Raw genomic sequence first — 23,836 nt, forward strand, 5'->3', positions numbered from 1 at the left:
ATTTGCGGGGCGGCTCGGTTGCAGCCGTCCTCTTGGAAGACGCGTGCGACGCCCTGGTGCTCTGGCCGCAAGCCCCGGGAGGGGGCTGAACAGCCACCGGGGCTGTTCGGAAGTCTCAACATCGAGAGTAGCTCAGAGGGGGAGACGGACGCTCTGCAGCAGCAGTAAGCATGCAAAAATCCCACCGTTGCGTATGTTCCATAGGATAGATCCATACGAATGGAAATTCGTGGTTTTTTTAAGCTTGTGAAAGAGGTGGTAGGACCGTGCGTGGCAGGGTGGGGCCGTAAAAGGGCCACCCGGCGCCCAGGGCTGCCGTGGAGCCCAGCGACGGCGGCGGGTCGAGGCCGCTGGGCGCCCTGCCGCAGGGGCAGGGGCAGCGGGGCCGGGCGGGCGGCGCACGCGGGGCGGCCGGGGGTGTCTGCTGCCCCCGCCGGACCCGGCCACCGGGCCCGAGGCCGCGCGGAGGCTCCTGCAGAAGGTGGCCGCGCGGCCTGATCCCGGTGGGAGGCTGCGCAAGAGCAGCTTCCGCTTGCCTCTTACGTTTCCCTTTCAGCTTTGGAGAACGTCTCCACCTGGTTTTCTCCGAGCTTGCGTGCAGTAATGTTCTCACTCCCAGCGCTGAGAAATAGCCGTGAGTCACACTTAGCATCTCAAACTCAATGGTTACAATTAGAATTCGTTCCTCTATTGCATATTAAAGAGAGGGCGAACGTTTGGCTGAACAGATACTTTACGTTGCCCGCATTTATTCCAGTCGGTGGTTTTGTAGGACCCTTTGCGAAAGTTGGTGAAATGAAAATACAGATTTATTACTTGTCTATAATAAAGGTCACTGTGTTGTCATGTTATGATTCCATGTAAATCATTTGTTCTTTTTAATTATTTTTGTGAGTGACAATTAATTAAAGATTTACAAGTCAACACACAGCAAATATTTTGCTGGAATTCTCCAGGCTGCTGGTTTCATTGCAAGTGTGAACGTTTCTGCAGAGGTCGTGCAGAGTAGCTAGCGCTCGTAGGGAAAGAAGCACAGACTGCTCGCTGCTTGGCAGGCAGGGAGCTCAGTACCTCCGCAGAGGCAAACGGGTTGCCTGAAACGGGCCCTGAAATGGGTGCGACACTTCTTGCCAGATCCCATTTTCCCTGGGCTCTCTGCACGCCCTGGACATGTTAGGTCACTACTCAAGAAAGAGAAGATTAATTAAGCCATTTAGGGCCAGGAACGTTGTGCCTGAAAGCTAAAGTAATAGAGTATGCTTATACCGAATCCAATGAATGTTACTCAGAAATATGTAGTAAATATCCTGGGATAGACTAGTCTTACGTTACACGTGTAATAGTCCCCTCGGTGTCATCCCGTGGTTTGTAACCTGACAGAGGTTTGGCTTTTCATTTTGCATGCTTTCGCTAAACGTGGTCCTTCCCCGAGTAGAGGCTCTACGGTCACCTCCTCACCTCCTGCCTGAGGACACCTCCTCTGGCTAGGTACTTCTTCTCCCACCCCTTCTTCCACGGGATTAGGGGCTTTCCCTCTTGCATTTTCTCTAGATAGCTCATACCTCCTTAAGCCAAGAGTTCAGTAAACAGCCCTATTTTCCAGGGTGGTGGCCACTCCAAAGCTGTGCCTCGGGGCTTCTGTGTTGCTTCATCCCAGGGAACTATTTGTTCCCACATAAGGAATTGCTTGATTTGGTGGGGAGCAGCCTCACGGGCCAGGTGCTCCCCTATCACTGCTACCTTTGTGTTTCACTGTGAGATGGAATGACCTGTTCCGTAGTATTTTAGTTATTAATCTTTTGTGTGCTGCTTATAAATGCCGGGTAACTTCAGGATCTTGAAAAATATTAACAGAGGGTTCTTGCGTAGGTTTCCCCTGAACAACCTTAGCTCTCTTCAGTACTAAGATTTTCCAATGGTTAATCTGTATTTCAAAAATAGAAAATGAAAACAGTATATCATATTTTACTCTGAAAATGTGCACTTTATTAAACTGGTAAATATTTATTAATAATATTAGAATTCATCTTTAAATTAGACATTTCATGAATTACCTTGCCTTGGAGCTATAAAAACTTTATTGCAGCAATAAAAAAAATGTAAAGGAGGCATTTTGACTATGAAATTTCATTTCATGGTCAATTGAATTTACTATATCTGAAAGAACTAAAGATGGGGCTGTAAAATAATTATGATGTTCGTATACACTTAAAGAACAATGTTCTTTTGCAGTGATACTAGAATAGTCTTATTTAAAGGCTGTATTAATAGTGTATTGCTAATCACTAAAGCTGCTTTAGCTGAATACAAAGTTAAATTATTGTAATGTGAACTACAGCAAGTTTATTGCTTATCTTCTGAAGCATTAGAGAGCTTTACTGTAAGCAATATTTAATTTAGATAAATGTAGTCCTCCCTGTTGAAAAGTCCAGTAGAAGAATTTCACCTTGAAGGAATGTCATGAGATTTTAAATCACAAATGTTGAAAAAATAAAATGGGCTTGGACAGAATTATGATTAATACTATGTGTCTTTGACTTTTTTCTATGTACTACCTGACATGTTCACCTATAAACTTGAATGCAGAATTGCCAGAGGCATGGTTAAAAATAGGTTATGTCAAGGTTCTCCTATGTCTCCCTTAGGGTATGGAGTTGGCTAGCTACCTCATAATACTTTTGCAAGTTCCTCACATCGTATTTCCCACAGGAAGACCAAAAAAAAAGAAAAAAGAAAGAAGAATTCTTGTTAAAATATTCTTTGTGTTCTGTTATATTGAAAAATTCATTCACAGTGCAAGAAAGATATTTATTCTCACAAGTCTGCTCTAGAAATTAATAAAAGATTGTATTGATGAGTTAACAGTTGGTCATTTTATTAAGAACAAGGTAGTTTCTGATATGCTTTTGCTATAGAAAGAGTGACAATTTGTCGCAATACTGATTGACTTCATTGATATTGCAACAAATAACGCGTTTATCTTAAGAGCATTTTATTGTGTTTGAAACCAGACAATATCAACAAAAAGAGGCGATAAAATGAAGGCAATTTGATTAACTTTCATATTTTAATAATATGCAAATAAAATCCTGATACTCAAAAATTAACCACTGAAAAATGGAGCACTGATATATGTTTGACTTCAAAGGACACCACGGATTTACGTGAATACTATCCGTATAAATACCTGAATATAAATAAGTAGAAATCAATAGCAATATCCTCATTAAAAATCAAGCCCCAGTATTTCATATTAATGTTCTGTTTTCTGTTGAGCTGGCCATACGAAAATTATTTTAATCTGCAAAATGTGGCAGTTCTCTAAAACTACAGCGGGTGCTCCTGAGGGTTCCTTTTTTTAACACCTCTCTATAATCTGCCCAGCCTGCTGAGTAGCATTGACATCAGTAGTACATCAATTTCAGAAAGTGGATTATTTTTACTAGACAGCTATTGTGACATATTGGGTCAGTCATAAATGAAAGATATTCATGCAAGCATGCAATACTTGTAATGAAGTCTCACTCTGACCTTCTGTATGATTGATTCTGTAATTTAGTTTTCTCAGGCAGTGCCTGAAATGAAATGAAATCATGTTGAACAAGTTTTGAATACCCACAGTGCACCAGGAGAAGAAAAATCTGCAGCCCCAGAGGCTTGAGAGAGAGCAGCTGAACGATTTATCTCCATGCTATTATAGCCTTTGCCAGCATTCAACATTTCTTTTTTTTCTTTTTTTTTCTTTTTTTTTCTTATTTGGCTTAAGTACTTAATTCTGCAGGTAGCTGTAAATGGGAAAATAAAATGCTGTTCAGATTTAAAATGACAGGACAGGAGTATGTGCAGGGGACTGATAAAATATCTTGAATAGAACTGACCTTTCATGTAGCTGAAAGTTACTGGGGGATTCATCCTCATAATTACCATATAGATTATTTTTATTTCTTTCCTGCAATGAAACATTTCAGAGAGCAGTAGTGCTGATTGAATGAAAATTGAACTTGTTAACATTCTTTTCAGCTTAGCCTGTTGTACATAACAGAAGGTTAGCTTTGATGAATTTCAAAATTCTTTCTCTGATATCGAAGAAAGACAGTACAGTAATTGTCTCTTTTTCAGGCTGATTTTTTTTTCTTTTATTCAAAAAAAAGTACAGACATTTCAGAAACAGACTGTTCATTTTACATATACTGGTCCCTATACTACTTAAGCTTTTAGAGAAATTGTGCTCTCTATTTGATGCAGATTGGAGCCTGTTTATGTTTTATAATTGTTGCGATGCTGTTAGTACGTGTCGGCTTCTGCACAGCTACAGCTAATTCATAGCGGAATAGGCGCATCTTTAATTAGATTGCTACTTAGGAGTGGCACTGTGCTCGCATCAGCCGCTGAAGGTGGCTTTTGCTGTTATTTCAAGAAGAGACTTTTAAATAAACAGCTCAGTGATGCGGCTTTAAAGAGCTGAGTTGCAAATTTTAGCTTGTTAAAGGCTATATAATATCACAGAAACATTATTAATGTTTCAGAATGGTGGTGCCTTTTACTTAAAGATTGAAATTTTACTGAGTTCACTCCCAAATTACTAATTTAACTTCTTAAGGAATAGATTGCCAGAAAATTGCAAGAATGAAAGCTTAAAAAGTTGCTTTAAATTGGCAGAAGACCTAATTTCACTGTGCACCTGCCTGCATTCCTCTAATTTGTGTGTTTAATTTTCCATTACAAAGAAACTTATTTGTGAATCTCTCTTAATATTCAGTCTATAATCTTATATTTAGAGAAAATGGAGTAGGATTTCAGTTAATGCAATGTTGTAACAATGTTGTTTAGTGTGTTACTGATGAAACAGTTATTTCATGGGTCATTAATGTGTTTAATGCCTGGAACGTTCTATTAAAGCAAGCCCTTGTTATTGTTATGAACATGTTTATTGCCATCTTTAATACAAAAAAAAATACAGCTAATTCTGGAAGGTTGTAATTATTTGTTTGTAAGAATAGCAGCTATTCTCGGTGGAAGAGATTTTCTTTAAAGTTATTTTATTTTTGTTTTTCCTTTGAGGACATGTGACTACTTAACTCAAGCTTGATATTAGTCTGGTTCATACCAGACTTTCCCATGTAAACGGTAGCAGTTGTAGTCACTGGTTTTTAAGAATTTGTGCTCCCAGGAGAAATTAATCTCCAAACTAAGTAATCATGCATTAAGTGATGCTCTTATGGGCTGGATCAACGACAGTTGGCCAAATACAGACTGTTGCAGAAGGTGGCTGATGCGTTGTGCGATTTGGACCTTCCAGGCTCAGGTGGGATTCACAGAGGCAGCATGTGCCACCATCAGCCACAGTGGCCGTTGCTTTTATGGCTGCAGATCTGAGCTGTGGACTTAGTTTAGGAGCTTTTGACTTTGCCCAGCATAATTTCTGTGGTTTAAGTATGGCTGATATTCCATGCAGTACCTTCAAGTCTAGTGACGAAGGCGTGTTAGTTCCCTTTCCCAGAGCACGCGTGTGCAGCTCCTAGGGCCACGAGCAGGATGGGCAGCAGGCTGGGAACCACCTTCTGGGAGGCAAAAGAAAGCTGTCGCTCCCAAACGGAAACCTCAGGCTACAACTTAATCTCAGAGCACTTTAACATGCTATTAAGATACTGCTAGCCTGATGGTGTAGTAAGTGATAGGCTTTTTTCATAGTGCGTAGATTCTTGTGTCCTCAGCATGGATAACGCAGTCAGTTTTTTGCGAGATGTGCTCATCCCTCCTTACTCTGACACAGGCACAAAAGGCCATCCGTTAATGAGCTTGCTGAGATTGAAGAAGGAAACACATGCTCTGGCGTTCTTTTCAAAAATAGGTGATTCGAAGCAGAACAGAGTCTTTAGGTGTCTTTAATGACTTGGTCAGCACAGACTATTCCATGTCATGGAGGAGGATGCATCCATATGTGCATCCAGCGCACAAGGAAGGATGCATCCATATGTGCATATACTGAGCACAGCAACCACAAGGAAGGATTCATCCATAGGTAACAACAAGCAGCAGGTGCTGGAAGCACCTATCTAAAGAGTTAGGTATGTCTGTTACTAAAAAGTGGTGCAAGTAGGTTATTACCCATCCCGACATATGAGAGACTTCCAATGGAAGAAGAGAAATACGCTGGGGTGGGCAGGACAGTTTGGGAAACCCCCTTTGAGCGTTTGCTATGGATGAGGCCTGACACAGGATCCGTGGGCTCTGGGGGGTGGTTGTAAGGTGCCAGGCGGCCGTGCGGAGAAGAGGCGAGCTGTGTGTGGTCACGAGCACTGCTCGGGCCTCGTGCTGGGGATGCAGATTATCCTGTCTCTAAGCTTAACCTCCAAAGTCAGGTGGGAGCAAACCCTGCTGCTTTCACGAAGCCCGGCGCGGCAGGCAGTCCCGCTGACAGTGGCTCCGCGTTGTGCCTGGACGGAGGCTGTGACTGCTCCAGTGACACTCCTGGGTCATTAAAAGTCTTCCACTGAAATTTCTCCTATTTCCTGCTGTTACCTTTCCCCTCAGACAACTTGTCCAGTCCTCAGCTCCTGCTTCAAGTTGCCAAAACAAACAGAAGTGTTAAGTCTCTCTAGAATTTTAAATTAGTCTGTGTTGCCAGATAGTTAAAAAAAAATGGCTCTGGTAATACAAAAGATAATGAGCCCTACTTTCCTGATTTGTTAAAAAAAGAAAAACCCTAAACATAGCTGCAACAAGCAGTTGTTGACCATTCAAATGTAATGCTAACTTGCTTGGTTGTCTTTCAGACATGTGGGGATCAACAGGAAAGCAATTGTGGGCAAGACCCATGGTCCCAGATGGTAGAAGCTCCAGCTTATGTTGGTTTGGCGTCTTGGATGTGAATTACTAGAAGCATTTTGGAGAAAAGGCCTTTATTGCTCAGTTTGATGGTTGGATTTTGCCTAGCTGTGAGCTTTTAACATTTCTTTGCTGGAGCACTGTTGGAGAGACCCAAACTTGCCTGGAAAGAATTGGTAGAGTTGCAGGTAATGGAGCAGTGCCTGAGGGTAGGGAAGCTCACTGGAGAGACCACCTCAGAGGTTGCTCCAGGTCAGACCCAAAAGACAAAGTAGTGCAAAAAGGAAATTCAGAGATAAAGGATTAGGGAGATTTTAAAAATTCTATCATATGATGAGAGAGAAATTTCTGGAGACATCTGAGATTGCCAGAACAAAATAGCTGCTCAGTTTTGAGAAATAAACCAGCAGACCTTCTTGTTATTTCCTTTTTTCTCTTCTTTTTTTTTTTTTGTCTTATTTGTTGTTTGTTTTTTTTTCTCTCCCCTCCCAAGGCCCTTCTCTGGGTTATGTATGAACAAAACCTAGTAATTTCTGATGTATTGGGGCTGGGAGATTGCATACTTTTAATGTTTTCCAGGCAGCAGAATGTGCATAAGCTGCCTGTCACCAGCCAATCTTTCAGATCTATCTGCAGGCATAATTTCTTCTGAACAAGGATGTATGGTCTGTTCTTGTAGCACTTATTTGAGAATTAAATTAGATAAAGTTTCCTTTTCTATAGAGGCAGGAGGCTAAAACTGGGAGTTTTCTCACTGCTAGAGCAAAGCAGACCCTGCTTGTTGCGACTCTCGTAACAGTACTTCGCCAGGGCTCTTGCTGCTTGTGGTGTGGGAGTAGGGGAGAGGACACTTCAGTGGTGATGGGACCGAGGGGCCTATTCTGTATTCTGTTAACTAAGGACTTAATCTCTGACAGAGAAGAGCATCCCATTAGTTCAGTTTGTTTTGGTTGGCAGTCTAGGAAAAATTTAGATTAATGGATTCTTTTATCTGTAGTTTGTTTGTGGAGAAAAAGAGAATTGAAGGTTTCTTCTAAAGATACGCTGACCTGCCCAAAAGTAGAGTGAATAATTGACAGGCAGGGACACTGATGATTTCACTCTTTACATTGCAGTGCATTTGCTTCAACTTAAATTTATCCTTTAAAATATTACCTCAGCTTATGTTGCATGGACAGTGACAAATTCCTAAGGCAATAAAACGTATTAAGTCACCTACCAAAACCAGGGTGCAGGGGGCATAATTGTAAATGTTGGATTTTGCCTAGTTATTTTTGTTGGCACTTTTACCAAATCTTTCCTTGAAAATCTAGCTCAGGTGGCACAGGGTTAGGTCCTGGTCTTAGTGGAAGCATTGCCCATTGAAATGATTGAATGTACTAGACGTTGATTTTAATCAGGATTTCAATATTATTCACAATGTTCTAAAAAGTAATTTCCTAGATTAAGTTGTATTTTTAAATATCATGTTGAATATTCACAGAGATTAAAATTGTATCAGGGCAGAAATCCAGGATAAAGATATTGAATGCAAATGACACTCAAAATGTAGGGTAAGTGGAAATTAGGGCATCCCTACAGGTCATTGCTGGCCCTTTGTACCGTTTATCTCTCAAGATAAATACTGTATTATTGGCTGTACATTCTAGTGGATTCTTTATGAGTTGATATCAGAAGAACCAACTGTCTTTTATTACCTTAATTTTTCCCTTACCTTCCAATGCTATATTTCTCTTTGGCAGGCTTAAATACACTGACTGTCAAAAACCACCATTGAAAATGCTATATAAATTAAAATGTGAGAGTTCACTCTTTTTTTTTTGTTAATTTGTTGTTTCTGTTTTTAAGTCTCATTTCTATGTATTTGTCCTGTTTACTTTCCACTAGCTGCTGAGGAGGAGGGGTATTCTATCATTTTTAGAGAAGTTCATACATCTATAAATCAAAATAAAATCAGCTATATATTTGGCATACGCTGGGAGAAACAGCACAACTTTTGTAGTCTAGCAAGACAGAGGTGATTTTGTCTCTAAGCAGATGGGAGTAGCAGAGAGCAGAATGGTTTGACGGATGGACATCCTTATGAGGTCCTTTGATCCTGCCTTCTGCTCGCTGCATTCATACTGCTTTTGAGGCTTGCAGCAATGCAAGACAGTGGCAACGGGAAGCCAGTGTGCCTTAACAGAGCCACCATAAAGTTGTTTTGAGAGGAGAGGGCTTGTTGGACCCTATAGTGCTTTTTTGTGCCACATGCATGCTCAAAGAGACCAGAGGCAGAGCTGGTGTTCTCTTCCGTAAGTTTGTCCATACCTCAGTGTTTGTAGCACCGTGCAGAGTAACAACAGCGAGGTCTGAGACGAAGTTCCTTCACTCTGCAAAGGAATCGCACCAGTTATTTCTCTTCGGGTTTTCAGTTTCTTGCGTTACGCTCCTGTTTCATTGTCGAGCTCCAAAAAACAGCTGTTGAGTTTTGCCTGTCTTTGTGCTAAAATCACCAAGTTTTGCATAGCTTCAATCCAAAACCATAAAGCAAATCAGGGTCAATCAAAACTTGATTCTTTCCACTTGAAAGTTTGTGATTTTTTTTGCCAGAACTAATCTGTGGTTTTTGAGTAATGTTATGAAAATCCTGAATGCCTGTAATACATAAGTATCACTTCTGTTCTGGTTAACTTTATGTAAGAAATGAGGATATGCTACTGTGTAGTATTTTCACGGTATTCTCACTGGATATATTTTGAATACACAAGCTTTACCTTTTCACTTTTCAATTTTCATTTGGGTAGTAATGTAATTAAAATGTCATGCGGATGTTTTAGTGCAATTTTAATTTTATTTCCTTGCATATTCGTGGTATATGATTCTTTTCATTGTTGCCTAGAAAGTGAAATGTTAAAGATCCTTTTGGTTCAACAGGAAGTTTCCGTGACCCCGTAAAAAAATAAGAATTGAGAAATTTTGTTCTTCTCAATTACATATTCCTCCTCAGGAGATTTGTTTATTCAGAAGGTGTGTACAGAGTTTGTGGACCTAGTGGTATTAATGACTAGCTGCCGTGCCTTCTTGCTGCGTAGCAAACCAAAGTGTAAATGAAAAAATCGTCTGTGCTTCCTTCTCTGAAAGCCCTTCTGCACGTGGGTATGTGCAGTAGTCTATGGAGGCCCACAACACCATACCACACAATAAAAATTAAATTCCCACTTCTTTCCTCATGATTTCTTTTATACTGATTAGCAATGTAACTTATGTTCAAGTTGCAACAAATATGTTGTTTGTAATTGTCATAAACACATTTTTTTTAACTAATTAGTAAATGAGAAGAGACTGGAAATGCTATAAAATGTCGTCTTTCATATATTATGTCTTATCTATTCGATGTCAGGTTTCCAATTACAAAATATTGTTATTCACCTTCTATTGTATTCAACTAATATTGTATTCAACTTCTACTGGCAATTTAAAAGATTTTTTAAAAAAATAGCTTAAAAGATGGATGAGGATAAAAGTATAGAAAAGAAAAAAGAGGAAAAAAATGAGTGGATGAAAACTCAACAAACACAAAAAACACACAAACATCCAATAGTCTCAGAAGAAGGGACAGTTAAGAATTCATGGACTAGTGTATAAAATTAGATTCTGGGTCAGTGCAAGTCAAGAGAATTTAGTCCCAGTAAAATCATGGATGCAACCGAGATGACAAGACTTAGGGTAAATCACTTGTAACTCATGTCATCGTTATTTTGTTGCCTTGACGTAAAGGCTGAGGAAGCCTCTTTTGTGTAATAGAAAAGAGAGGACAGAAGCCAGCATGTTCGAGGTGGAATACCTCCAGGAAGATGCTGCGTACAGGATTAACGAAGAATGCTGATTTCTATTCTGATCATCTCCATCTTTGTTTTAAAGACAAGCGTTTTTCTCCATGCAGTACAATAGTGCCTGAAAGTAAAAGGAGTGGAGTAATATGCAGCAAGTGATATCCTTTAAAACGACTTTGAATGACTTCCAGATGCTGCTGCTGATGTAATTCTAAATCAAAATGACCCTGTAGTTAACGGTAGGAAATTTCACAAAACGGTGCCCTGAAGCAAATGGATTATTTCAGCCAGTAAGTCTGATGTTTTGATCTTTTCTGTATCAAGTACTCCACTTCTGATACGTTCATCCTTCTCTAAGGAACTAAGCTTCTTTTCTGAAAATACTGAAAGAGTTTGAGAGATAGGGAAAGAAACCTGCTCTGGAACGGATGATGGGCCGAGCTGGGAAGGGTGTGGGAGCTGTGGGGAAAGCGAGGACGCCCGCAGGAGAAACGAGATCTGGCGTATAGCATCCGAATCATGAGCGTGTGCTTCACCCGCACTGAATCCAGGTGAAACGTCTGCTGTAATACGTGTACTGCTGCGCTAGTAAGTAGAGGCTTCAGCACAAAGGCCGGTGAAGCCCAAATTCAGAATTAATGTAGTTTATTGCTGTCGAGAAGCAGTTTGCTTGAGCAGTCAGACTTTGGATGGATGAAGTGGGGGGAGGACTGAGCACCTTTAACAAGTGTTTGCACTGCCAGCACTTGTGTCGTCGCAGACTTTCAGAGGCCCCTGTTGGGAGGCAGATGCTTAAAAAGTAGGAGCCAGGCCATTTGGGCTAAAGTTAGCTCACTGCCAGTGCAGGCTTTGAAAACCGCCCTGGCCGGGTCAGCATGCGCTAGGGCAGCCCTGGAACAGCCTGAGTCCTTTGGGGAAGTCGGGTGGAGCACAAGCCGGGCTCTTTTCGGCATTGCCGTTTTGTTTTAGGTAATTTCATTAAGGCTCATTGTACCTGCTACTAATTGCAATGTAGGTTATTAATTATGGAAGAGTTTTCAAAATCTAATTTATTTCTCATGTTTTCTCTGTTTGAGCAGTGGATATAGATTAGTCAGGTTGCTGGATCAATTTTGTGAGCTATTTATTCTCTCCATTTACTAACTGCTCTGAAAATCTTCTTTTCAGCTTAACTGTTCTTTTATTATATATTGATCTTCTGTATGTAGTTAAAAATAACAGAACTGAGTAGTCCATAATCAGGTTCCAGTTGACTTTTTACCTTCAGGCCCTCAGTTTTTAAAAATTTCTTCTTATTTTTTCCGAATGTGATAAGCACTGGGTAGATGTAAGAGAAGACACAGTTGTTGCTCTCAAGAAACAGTAGACATAAGCTCGAAAGCGCTGAGTTTCTGAGAGACAAAGCACAAGAAAATTAGAGTTGGTGGTTGGTGCGCAGCTGGCTGGTTCCCTACGTGCTCGGTTGTTGGATTACGGGTCAAAACGGGCCCTGCGCAGCGGGACCTGCAGGAGCGGTGGAGCCACCGCGGCGGTCCGCCGCAGCGCTGCAGAGCCCGCACCACGGCCGTGCTCTTCGCTGCAAGATCGCTTTAAAATCCCGCTCAGACCAAACTGGCAGTCTGACCTACCTCTGTTCCTAGTAACAGCTTTGAATAGTTGAATGTCAGTAGAGGAGAATGTTTTCCTTTTCCTTTTCCTTTTTTTTTTTTTTTATTTTTAACCCATTTTGTTTACTTTTTGCATTTGACAGCAGTTGGTGTCTGCTCAGGAGCAGTGTTCTCCCAGTGTAGTCAGTCTGCTGGTTTCCCTGTTGTTTACGTGGTTATTTCACACAGCAACAAGAGAAAAAAAAAAACATTTTTAGAAATGAGGAAATTAGATTTTCATTCCATTCCGATGGGGGAGAAATGAAGTCTGGGACAAGCGTGCTCACGTTGCTGCGTTCAGCTCCTGAAGGAGAAACGCCGCGAGCCGCGCGTCGGTTCTGCCTGCTTGTTAGAGCAGCTCTTCCTGAGCCCGTTGCCTGGTCACTGCTACCGACCAAATGTTCCGATCTCTTCTAGGATCAGAGTCACACGCAGGTTTCTCAGTATCGCCAAGACCACTCGTTGATCATGAGGTCTATCGTGCACATGGCGGACGCGGCTCATTCGGGGATGATGCCTCCAGCTCAGCTAACCACCATCAACCAGTCTCAGCTGAGCGCCCAGCTGGGGCTAAATTTAGGAGGCACGAACCTGCCGCACACTTCTCCCTCCCCCCCTGCAAGTAAATCGGCCACTCCTTCGCCGTCCAGCTCTATCAACGAGGAAGATGCGGATGAATCAAACAGAGTAAGTTGTGCCCTGCGCTGTCGTGAGTAACCTTTACGTGTCTATACACTGCATTTTCACGAATGTCGCCGTAGCATCTCAGCTGCAACGCGGCCGTGTAAAATCCGCAAACATTACAGTATAGCAGAATATGAAATTCACGCGCGGGTTAGCTTCTTTACTTAGGAAGCTTCCTTAATACCTCCGTAATAACAAATGTAAGAATAAATGTATATAATATAGATGTATATATTCTATTGAACATATTAATGATTCATTTCCAATTTTATAGACCTGATGAATCTCTTTACTCATCAACTTTGTACAGTTTTGTCATTTCAGTATTCTCTCGTATCATTTAAAATATGTATGCCTTTAGACAGAAATAAAATAAGCTTTCTTTTAACTCAAAGTTTAGTTAATTTGTATTTTGCATTAAATAAGCCTGTTATTAAAGGAAGACCGGATCAACTAAATACAGCACAAAAGTTATTAAGCTATATAACTAAAGGGCCAAATGTAGACTGTTTCATGAGAGGTTTTCTCATGACATTGAAGGAAATCATGTCTCTGGAAGGCTCACAGAACAGAGTCCTTAAAATACCAAAATGTAGTGACTATCATAGAGGTGTATCTTAAGCCACTTTATCCTTTTACTGCCATAATATATGTGTAATCCAACAAAAGGTGGACAACCAGTGCTGCTGCACAGCCCCTCTCCCTGCGTGAGAAGCAGGGAAGATGGGTGAGTGTCCACTACGGGCAGAAAGAAACTGGAGAAGTGCTTCTGGTTTTTGGCCAAAGGTGTTTCTAACCCCTGCCCCATGTCTAAATTGACAGTCTATGCCTGGAAATCAAGCTCTTGTCCTTTGAGCCTCTGTTGCAGAAATTATGTCTTTATGGAGAAACAGATTACCAATTCAAAATATACTGTAGATTAGATCTTAATTTTTTTTAGAAATTAGTGGTGGAGTGTGCTTTTTCAGATTAAACGTACTGGATTGCATCTCTGAGCCATGTTCACAATGAGTAGTAATTGTTTATGCATTTAGGCTCAGTAGAGGTGATAAGATTAAGTTGAGAGTAAATCCAATTTGGTAAGGAGTAGGGCTTGCACAACAGGACTCTCTAAAATGTTGGTTGCACGCTAATTTATTAATTTATTATTAAACCAAACTGTCCAGAATCTTTCAGAACTCTTCTGACTTATACTTCAGGCATATATAGACTGTGCTTTTGTTCCTCTTTTCCAGGCCACTGGAGAAAAAAGAGCTGCCCCGGATTCTGGCAAGAAGCCCAAGACTCCGAAGAAGAAGAAAAAGAAAGATCCCAATGAGCCACAAAAGCCGGTGTCAGCGTATGCCCTATTCTTCAGAGATACCCAGGCTGCAATTAAAGGGCAGAACCCTAATGCTACATTTGGAGAGGTTTCAAAAATAGTGGCATCTATGTGGGACAGTTTAGGAGAAGAACAAAAACAGGTAAAAAATCGGTCAGGGGTGTCTCACAAGAAGTAAAACAGTAATCCCCCTAGCTAATTCTCCTCCTGCCTCTGCTCCGAGTGGGCTGCACTGCTTGCAGATGTAGACATCTTGCTCCGTAGAGCTACATTGATTTTGAACTTGCTGAAGTTCCGGCCTTTTCTTGTTACATGACTCCGTAGGTAGTACTGAATAGCTGTGTTTGTCTTTAAATTTTAAAAGGCAGTTTGTAGAAAGCCTGGGTGATGCCGTCCTAGAGGCCTGTTAAGACCACCTTTTGATGATTCCTATTTCAAAGCCCTTGTTTCCTATTAATCAGAAGTTAGAATAGAAAAGGGGAAGGTACACCACATTTACCGTTTCCTTTGATCTGCCTTATGAATTTGTTACAAAGCCTGTTGATTTCGAACCTTTGAAGGCGATCCTGTATGCCTCATTACAACAACACAGCGTGTGAAATGCTATCTGCAGCTCAAACTCACTACAGAATGAGGAGCTTTCAAAGATCAGCTGTTCTTCCTTGAGGGTTATTCTTCTTTCTATACACATGTAACTCTTACACATGAATTGAAAAAATAATATATTCCTTTGGGGCTGTTGGTTCTTCTGTGCAGCTCCCATTAATAGTTAATGGAAGTGATGGAAGAAGAGATCCCCAATAGAACAAGAACAAGCAAGAAAAATTCTTGTTTGTGATGCACTCTTGGATGCTTTTAGTCTGATCTAACGTGATCATGATTTAAGGGCAAACTTTAAGTTTACTAATGATTGAAGATTTATTGGCTTTTTGCCTACCTGTTCTTGTTACAGGCAATGGGATTCTCTGGTATTGGCTTTGGGGAAAGTGAATTATCCAAACTCTGTAAAACACCTTTTACAGGTGTGCACAGATTTTCTATGAGTAGTTCAAATACTTATTTAAAGGAATTACTACCTTGATGTTTTTGCTACTTCTTATCACTTTAGATGCTTTTCAGCGTCTGAAATACTCAGGGTTCTCATATTCCTGGCAGTCAGGGTCAGAATGATATCCCTTCCTTGGGAGGTGAATTGCGCATACATATTCTTGTAAAAACAGATAGTTACTCTAGCAGTTTTCTTTATTCGTGAGAAATCAGTGTAAATTGTGGTAAGAGTCTAGCAAGTGGACCTGACAGTCTGTGGTCACCCGCAGGAATACTTACAACTTTTGGAGATGAAAACGTGTAGCATTAGAGCAACTGATGTTTTTTTGGTCTTTGGTTTTTGTATCTTTACAAGTGATTTTGAGAGCATTCTGGCAAAAATGTCCTAATAATTGGAGTTGGTGAAATTGTTGTCTCTTTTAATAGGTGTATAAAAGAAAAACTGAAGCTGCCAAAAAAGAATACTTAAAGGCGCTTGCTGCCTATAGAGCAAGCCTTGTTTCCAAGGTAAGCTAAGAAGTGACTCCAATGTAATGCAGCTTAACATTTGACAATGGTTTTTAAATATAGGGGTGGGGAAAGGGTTTTTTATTAAAAATAAAAGTAGAATTCTAGGATTTTTTAATACAGACTTAAAAGATGCGGTGCTATTGCTTGAACCTTGCTCAGTTTTTGCAAAAAATACTTTGCATCCCTAATGCCACAGTAATGGCACAGTAAACCAAAGAATAACTATGCAAATGTACTTCCTCAGGAATTATCTTTGGAAGCAAAATAATGCCATTCACTTTAAAGGAAAATTTAATCATGAAAAATATACTGATTTTGCATCATTAACATTTGCAAGTTATTTGCAAATTTGCTTTCCCCCAAGTGCTATTTCTTTAAAGATAGCTTGGAGAAGGTTTGACTTGGAAAGCAGTTGTTTTATGACAAAGCTTAAGTATTTCTTCCAAATGAGGGAAAGATGTGGTGTGGCTCTGAATTTGGGAAGTTCTTACAAATGGACAAGCTGGCAGTGAGCCACACTGAGTGTTTTAGCAGATCTCTAGTTAAAACTCAGAAAACAAAGCTCTACTGCCTTATTTGAGAAGTTACCCTTTTAACTGACAGCATTAAATTGATGATAAATCATCCAAATACCACATAAATGGATATATGCTTATGTCCATCAAAAATGTATGTAGAAACTAAGGTGGTTATTTCTGTAGTAATATTTCACAAAGATCAGTAACAAAAATACCATTAATCACAAGAAAGCGATAAAAGAAACTGATGATCTCTAGCTCCTGAGAATACTTATTTGAATGTACAGAGCACTAGTAAATCAAAGGGAACAACAACAAAATACAACAACAAAAATTAGACACACACACTGGTGAAAACCGTAAGGTTTCTTCTTGTGTTTGAGAAACGGTGTTTTTCTGTAGAACTTAGATGACCTTCGCAAGGGCTTTACTACCGGGATACTAAGTCCAATGCTAGCTGGAATTCTAAATATCTTTGAGGGATTTTTTTTTGATCCTAAATTCCTTTCTCAAAACCATCAGAAGTTGCATTTTCTTCTAAACTCCATGGGACTTAGGTTGCTGATGACTTGGCTGCATGTAGGAATACTGGGAGTGGAAATGTGCTCTAAATCCAGAATTCATCTCCCCAAACTTGAGACATCTATGCTGTAGCTTTTTCATCCAAGGTTGTTACTGAGAGTAAGATGCTTCTAAAGTGTGATTTGACATATTCCAGGGTACATGCCTAAAGCATGTCAGATAACTGCTGGAAGAGATCTTTCCACTGTCTCTAAAGGGATTCTAGGCAACTCTTTTGAGATGTAATGTGTACACTGTCAGTGTGCAAAACTAGATGAGAGGAATCTTACCTCTGGTGCTTAAATATATCTAATGTAAATGTACTCAGTATCTTCAAATATACCTAATATAACTGTGTCTTTAAAAGCATGGAGAGTGCCCCATTCCTTGCAGCTGTGCTGCTTCCACAGCTTTAGCTGTGTGCGCTCTTGGAAGTGTTCCCCCTAGACTTGTATCTAGTGGAGATACTGTGGACTTGATGCCTTGGACACGAGAAACTACAGCAAACAATTTGTAGGAGTGGCTTGAGAATTTTTAGTGTTCATACCCTACTCCTAATTGGCGCTTGGGAGATAATCCTGTTCAGATCTGTTCTCCAAAGAACTGGAAAAGTCTGCCTGAGTACCTGTGGCTTTTCTTTTGGTATAAGCAGTAACAAGGTTTGTTAAAAAATAAAAGGTATTTTAAATTGATCTAGATGATACTGAGCCAGGGTACTTGTCTTTCTAAACATCTTAAGTGCAATCAGCTAGACTTAATGTGAAGTTAAGCACTGAAAAAGGTGAAATCAGAAAGGTGATCATGAAAGCTTGTATTGGAGGAAGAAAGCAGGCAACATAGAGGATGTTCTGCATGGCATTTCTGAAGTGGGACCGCTGTAATGATTGCACAGATTCTTAGGATGAAATCTTTCCCATCACATGCTGAGCTGCTTACTTTGAAGTGTGAAAGGATGGAAAGGGATTTTGATAATTTAGGATCCTTATTTTTGCCAATATCAGTTCCTGAATTTCTTTTTCCAACACAGGCAGCTGCAGAGTCTGCTGAAGCCCAGACCATTCGTTCTGTTCAGCAAACGTTGGCATCCACAAATTTGTCTTCCTCCCTCATTCTGAATACTTCTCTTTCGCAACATGCAACAGTGTCTGCATCTCCTCAAACTCTTCAGCAGTCCCTTCCCAGGGCGATTGCTCCCAAGCCTTTGACCATGAGACTGCCCATGAATCAGATTGTAGCTTCTGTTACCATTGCACCAAACATGCCCACAAACATTGCAGCTCCGTTGATAAGCTCTATGGGCACAAACATGGTGGCAACACCATCTTCATCTCAAGTAAGTCCCTCCTTGCAAAGCCAGCAGCACCAGATACAGCAGCTCCAGCAGCAACAGATGCAGCAGATGCAACAGCAGCAACTCCACCAGCATCAAATGCATCAGCAAATACAACAACAGATGCAGCAGCAGCATTTCCAGCACCACATGCAGCAACACTTGCAGCAGCAACAGCATCTTCAGCAGCAAATGAGTCAGCAGCAAATGCAGCAGCAGCTGCAGCACATGCAGATGCAGCAGCAAATGCAGCAGCAGCTGCAGCACATGCAGCACCAGTCGCAGCCTTCCCCGCAGCAGCACTCTCCAGTGGCCTCTCAGATCACCTCTCCCATCCCGGCCCTGGGGAGCCCGCAGCCGGCACCTCAGCAGCACCAGGCACAGATACAGCCTCAGACACAGACTCAAGTATTATCACAGGTCAGTATTTTCTGAAGATAAATGATGCTGCAACGTCGCTGTGCGTTTATCGAGGGGGTAGGGGTAAACCATATTTGGCTGGAAACTGTAAATTGTTGATGGTTGTTATGCAGGGATGTATAACAGATCAAATGATCCTCTAAAGTGTCTATTAGATAGGCAATAAAGAACTACAATGTAGCTGTGTATCATCTTTTAGCTGACTATAAATCATTTTGTTTTTGTTTTTTTTAAAAAAAAAAAAAGCTGTGCTCTTTTTCATGTGATGCCTTTTTAATTTATTTAAGCTTTACCTACAATATGTGAATCAAATGGCCTAATAAATACCTGGACCTTACGACTGCAAAATGGTCTTTTAGAGTTATATAATATACTCTTCTTTCTCTAAAACTGAATAATGCACTTCAAGGCAGTATGAACTCATGAAGCCCTTAAAGCACAGTTGTAACTACCTGTAAAATGATGATTGGATTTCATACAATCACACTTGTATGACATGAGTTAGTTGATGGCATTTTTTGTCATGAAAAAAATAGAGTAAATTACAGATTTTTGCCAAAGCTCTTAATTTTTTCTTTCCTAAATGTCTTCAGAAAAACAAATGCAAGTAACTAAACTTAAATGTTTGACCCATTCTTTCACTTTGTTTCTCCAAATAAACCCACCATAGTTTGTAACAAAATATATATTGACGGTTACCCTATTACGTTAATTCCAATTACAGAACAAATGTGAATATTATATTCTGTGTCATGAATATAATGCGTGATGCGTTTCAGATTTAATACACTGTATTTTTAAAAGTGAAATGCACTTAAATAAAACTGTTATTACAAAAACTTAAGATAAAAAAACCAAGAGTTTTTAATACGCTGTAAAACCAGTAGAATATTTAAAAGAAACTCCATGACCGAATAATCAATGTAAATATTTTCTTTAAAAGTTGTAAGTTTTCATATCATGTGTTGTAAAGTTTTCATAAATGAGGCTTTAATGTAAACACTGGTAACATGAATTATTAATTGCTACATTGCTTATTGTGTTTTTATGCTGTTTTATACTTTTTTATGAGTTATGATAGCAGCAATTAAGTTGTTTGTATTTTGCTTATCTAAAATAAATGCTTTTATCTTGCTATAGAATAAACACATTTCAGTAAAACCTGTGAGCCATAAGTCTTTGGTGAAAAAAACAGAAGTGTAAAAATACCATCCTGGAGAATAACTTTTTGGATTTTTTGCTCGTGCCGGGTAGGTGGGGCCTGAGGCGAACTGCGTGCTCGGCACTTGCATCCGTAAGTGCCCGCTGCTGCGGAGCTGCATGCAACTTCTCCGAGGTTTTACTGACTTCAGAGGGCGAAAACAGGTGGGAGAGTTATAAAAACTTCACCCTCCCCTGCGTCACAGGTAGCAGGAGAAGCAGGACAGCAAACCTATCTGAGCAGGCACGCGCAGAGAGGACGCTAAGGGCGAAACGTGGTTTTCTTTGTGCACCTTTGCGCCTCTGATCTAAACGCAGCCGCTGCCGCGGGCCCGGTGCCCGCGAGGCCCCGACGCGGCGCCTGCCGCTGCCGCGGGCCCGGTGCCCGCGAGGCCCCGACGCGGCGCCTGCGGCTGCCGCCGGCCCGGTGCCCGCGAGCCCCCGACGCGGCGCCTGCCGCTGTCGCGGGCCCGGTGCCCGCGAGGCCCCGACGCGGCGCCTGCCGCTGCCGCGGGCCCGGTGCCCGCGAGGCCCCGACGCGGCACCTGCCGCTGCCGCGGGCCCGGTGCCCGCGAGGCCCCGACGCGGCGCCTGCCGCTGCCGCGGGCCTGGTGCCCGCGAGCCCCCGACGCGGCGCCTGCCGCTGCCGCGGGCCCGGTGCCCGCGAGCCCCCGACGCGGCGCCTGCCGCTGCCGCGGGCCCGGTGCCCGCGAGGCCCCGACGCGGGGCCTGCCGCTGCCGCGGGCCCGGTGCCCGCGAGGCCCCGAAGCGGCGCCTGCCGCTGCTCCCGGCTTGCCCGACCCATGTGTTCCATCAGAAAAGTAGCAAGCTGGAGATGGGGGATGGAGGGGCGAGGATTTCAGATGACAGATTTGGAGACGTTCACGTGCAGTGTATTGTCAGGATATTCGTGCTGTTTATACGTTATTTCACTCTTGACAGGGAGGAGAAATCCTTTATTTTCTTCTTCGCAGGCAGTAGCCGTGCCGTGAGCGCTGTCTGACCACTATCCCCAGTTGTCTTGCATGATTAATTACAGCATCTGTCCTGTCAGAAGCCATAATGAAGAGGTCTTGATAAAAATTGCAAATTACCACTGGCAACAATCTTAAACTGCTTATGATAAAATGAAAATTAAAAACAGCAAGTGTCAAGCCTGAGCAGAATCCTAATCCTCTTCCAGGCGGTGTCCATGGCTACCGCGCTCGGGACACCGCCAGAAGGGCGCGGGATGTGGAGCCCCCAAAGTTGCAGCCGAGCAGGGGGAAGAGGCGCTGTGCGGTGTGAGGTGTTAATAACGGATTTGGCTTTCAGAGTTTCATGATCCTCCCTTGCTCTGTTTATTATGTACAAATATTAAACAGCAAGAGGTGCTAATTATAAATTTACAGATTTCTTGGAGCAGAAAAAAAAAATCGTGTATAAATTGAAGCTTTTCGTAATCAGCGTTAGCTGACAGCCACCGGTGCTCCTAACAGCCTTAGTATGATATCAAATAATGTCTGGGATGGCGAATGTTTACTCCAAATACGAGGAAGCTGCGTGCCTTGGAAATGTCACAGCAGAGGCTGGTCGGGAGAGATTTTGCGTGTGTGTCAGTTTTAAGCAATGTTACATAACAAAGGGAACCATTTTGTGGTCTTTTTGAAACCTTGAGACAAACGTCTTCAGAAATAATTGCTAAACTGCATGTGACAGTAATTGTGTATTAGTTCCGTAATTGTCATTTTGAGGACCTATGAAGTATCGCTGGAAAAATGTCACTAGTGATAAGAGTTAATTACAACTGAAGTCTGTTTTCAACTATTTGCAGGGAGAAGCAGGTGTTATTACACTCATTAAATGATTTCATAAATCCTGGGTTTTATCACATTTGATTAAGAGCTGCTGAATTACTGTTGGTCAGTTCCAGGAAAAGCAGTTCTAATTACTGCAGTTAAAAAAAATTAAGCATCGGGCAGGAGTGTGCATTTTAAATACGAAGATTTGAGTCACGGAAAAAACGGAGCATACCCCTACTTGTTACAAAATTGTATTTTACATTACCCACAGTAGCATATTGCCGAACATCTTGTGTTTCAAACTGCACAAGTTGGTGTTCATATCCTCCAAGTCCGAGTAAATAACTTTTGCCACCATAGGTCATACATGAAACTGTTAATTTAAATCACTTAATGTGCCATTTATACGGGAGGAGATGTAGCATCTCTATGATTTCGGTGTCATCTACCTTTTAAATAATGTTTGCCTTCCTATCGTTTACGAGGTCTTAGCTGCTCCCTGCTTTTTCCCAAGGTTTCAGCTGCTCTATCACCCCAGTTAACCACATTCTACTTTCGCATTAACCCAGGCTGACACAGGATGAAAGAACATAAGGAGGTTTAATTTTTAGCTGACACGGGGTCATTAGTTTCTAACTTGGAGAACAAAGGCTTTAAGTGTCTCTATGCAATATGATCTCAATTTTATATTACCACCTGACCGCGGCGGTTTGCAGGACGGATGGGTTAAATACCGGGAGTTTGGCCAGGAGCGCCGCGCTCGCCCCTTTCGGTGGGGATCGCGTCTCCGGACGGCTCCTTCGCCCTTCCTCCCTCCGCGGGGTGTTTCTGGGCGCTGGACGCGGCTCTAACCTTTCCCTCCCCCCTTTGTTTGGCTTTTGTTTTGCAACAGCTGTTATTATCGTTCTCGGTCAGCTGTGATTGCTGGAGGCAAAATAGGACCAGATGGTGTTTTGCTATGCATGAATGGAGAGCTAGAGGAGCTGGGACTGAATAGGCCGGGGCTGAATGGTGTCTATGCACCACCTGCCCTCGCCGGCAGCCGCGCGCCCGGCGCAGGAGCGCGAGCGGCCGGGGCCTCCCGCCGTCGCTGCGAAGGCAGGGCGCCCGCCCGGCCGCCCGCCCGGCCGCCCTTCCTCTCACGCCCGCGGGGACGCGGGGACGCGCGCCGGGGCTCGGCGGAGCGGGATCGCTGTTTCGGAGAGCGAGCCACCAGCACGCACCCGAGCGCGCCGCCGCCGCCTTCCCCCGGCCCTTTCCGAGGGGCTTCCCGGGGAAATTTGTACGAGCAGGCAGCGGCGTCACCGGCGACCGGCCAAGGACCTCGGGAAGGGGCCGCGTGCTCGGGCGGAGGAGCCTGCTCCCAGGTCGAGTCTGCCAGCGGGCCCCGAGCGCATGGACGTTTAGGTGGGGACAGGCGGGTTTTGGAGAGGCAAAGGGCCTCCTCGCTGTCCCGAGGTCGGCCGCAGAGGTGGAGTTCGGGCGCCGGAGGAACTTAACACCCGTTCCGCCTTCCCGTGAGGGCGGCCGAGCGGCGCCGGGTGTGCCAGGGCCGCAGGCGACGCGCGGAGCGGACAGCGAGCCGCCCGGCGCGCCCGGGCCACGGCGCGGCCTCCGCCCGCCCTCGCCGCCGCCAGCCGGGCGGGCCGCGCGGCCGGGCGGGCCGCGGTCGGCCGAAGAAACGCAAGGCATTTTCGAGCGCCCGTGGGGAAAGCTAGGCTTGCGCGGAGGGAGCGGGTCCGCTTTCGACAGCGGCGCCGAGGCGTCGCAGAAGGGAGCGCGCCGCTCGGGCGCTCGAGCAGGCCGCGCCTCAGCTGGGACGCGGGGTGGCGTTCAAAACTGTGGGGGTTTTTGTCTAAATTTGCGGGGCGCTGGTAGCTTCAGCTCCCGCACAAACCGAAGTAGCGCGGAGCCCTTTTACGAGGTTTGAAATGAAATAGATTTTAATCTTTTCGCCCCAGGAGTCGAAACGACGCAGCGCTTGCTGTGGTGCAGCTTTACAGGCCCCTTCTCCAGGTGCCGTCCCTCCTCCCCGAGCGGACGGGTGTCCGCGGTGACGGCCACCTTCGCGCCGCTCTGTTCTCCCGCTAGGGTCCTCGTCTCGCGTCCGTTCCGCTGCTCTGAAGGAAAGGGAAAGGCTTTGCTCCAGCAAACGCGTAAAACAAGTGGATTCAT

General features: G+C 43.2%; 1 protein-coding gene across 2 annotated transcripts in view; it reads left to right on the forward strand.

The window, feature by feature from the left end:
* Window positions 1–18,895, forward strand: part of TOX3 (TOX high mobility group box family member 3) — a 71,484-nt gene extending 52,589 nt beyond the window's left edge. For both annotated transcript variants that reach the window (XM_062586571.1, XM_062586572.1), the window contains exons 4-7: window positions 12,707–12,976; window positions 14,209–14,436; window positions 15,768–15,848; window positions 17,958–18,895. In XM_062586571.1, the coding sequence (XP_062442555.1) occupies window positions 12,707–12,976; window positions 14,209–14,436; window positions 15,768–15,848; window positions 17,958–18,695 (1,317 nt within the window). In that variant the 3' untranslated portion in view covers window positions 18,696–18,895. The remainder of the gene's footprint in view (window positions 1–12,706; window positions 12,977–14,208; window positions 14,437–15,767; window positions 15,849–17,957) is intronic.
* The last annotated feature ends 4,941 nt before the right edge of the window (window positions 18,896–23,836 follow it).

This window comes from Rhea pennata, chromosome 13, assembly GCF_028389875.1.
Source record: "Rhea pennata isolate bPtePen1 chromosome 13, bPtePen1.pri, whole genome shotgun sequence".
Lineage (NCBI taxonomy): Eukaryota > Metazoa > Chordata > Aves > Rheiformes > Rheidae > Rhea > Rhea pennata.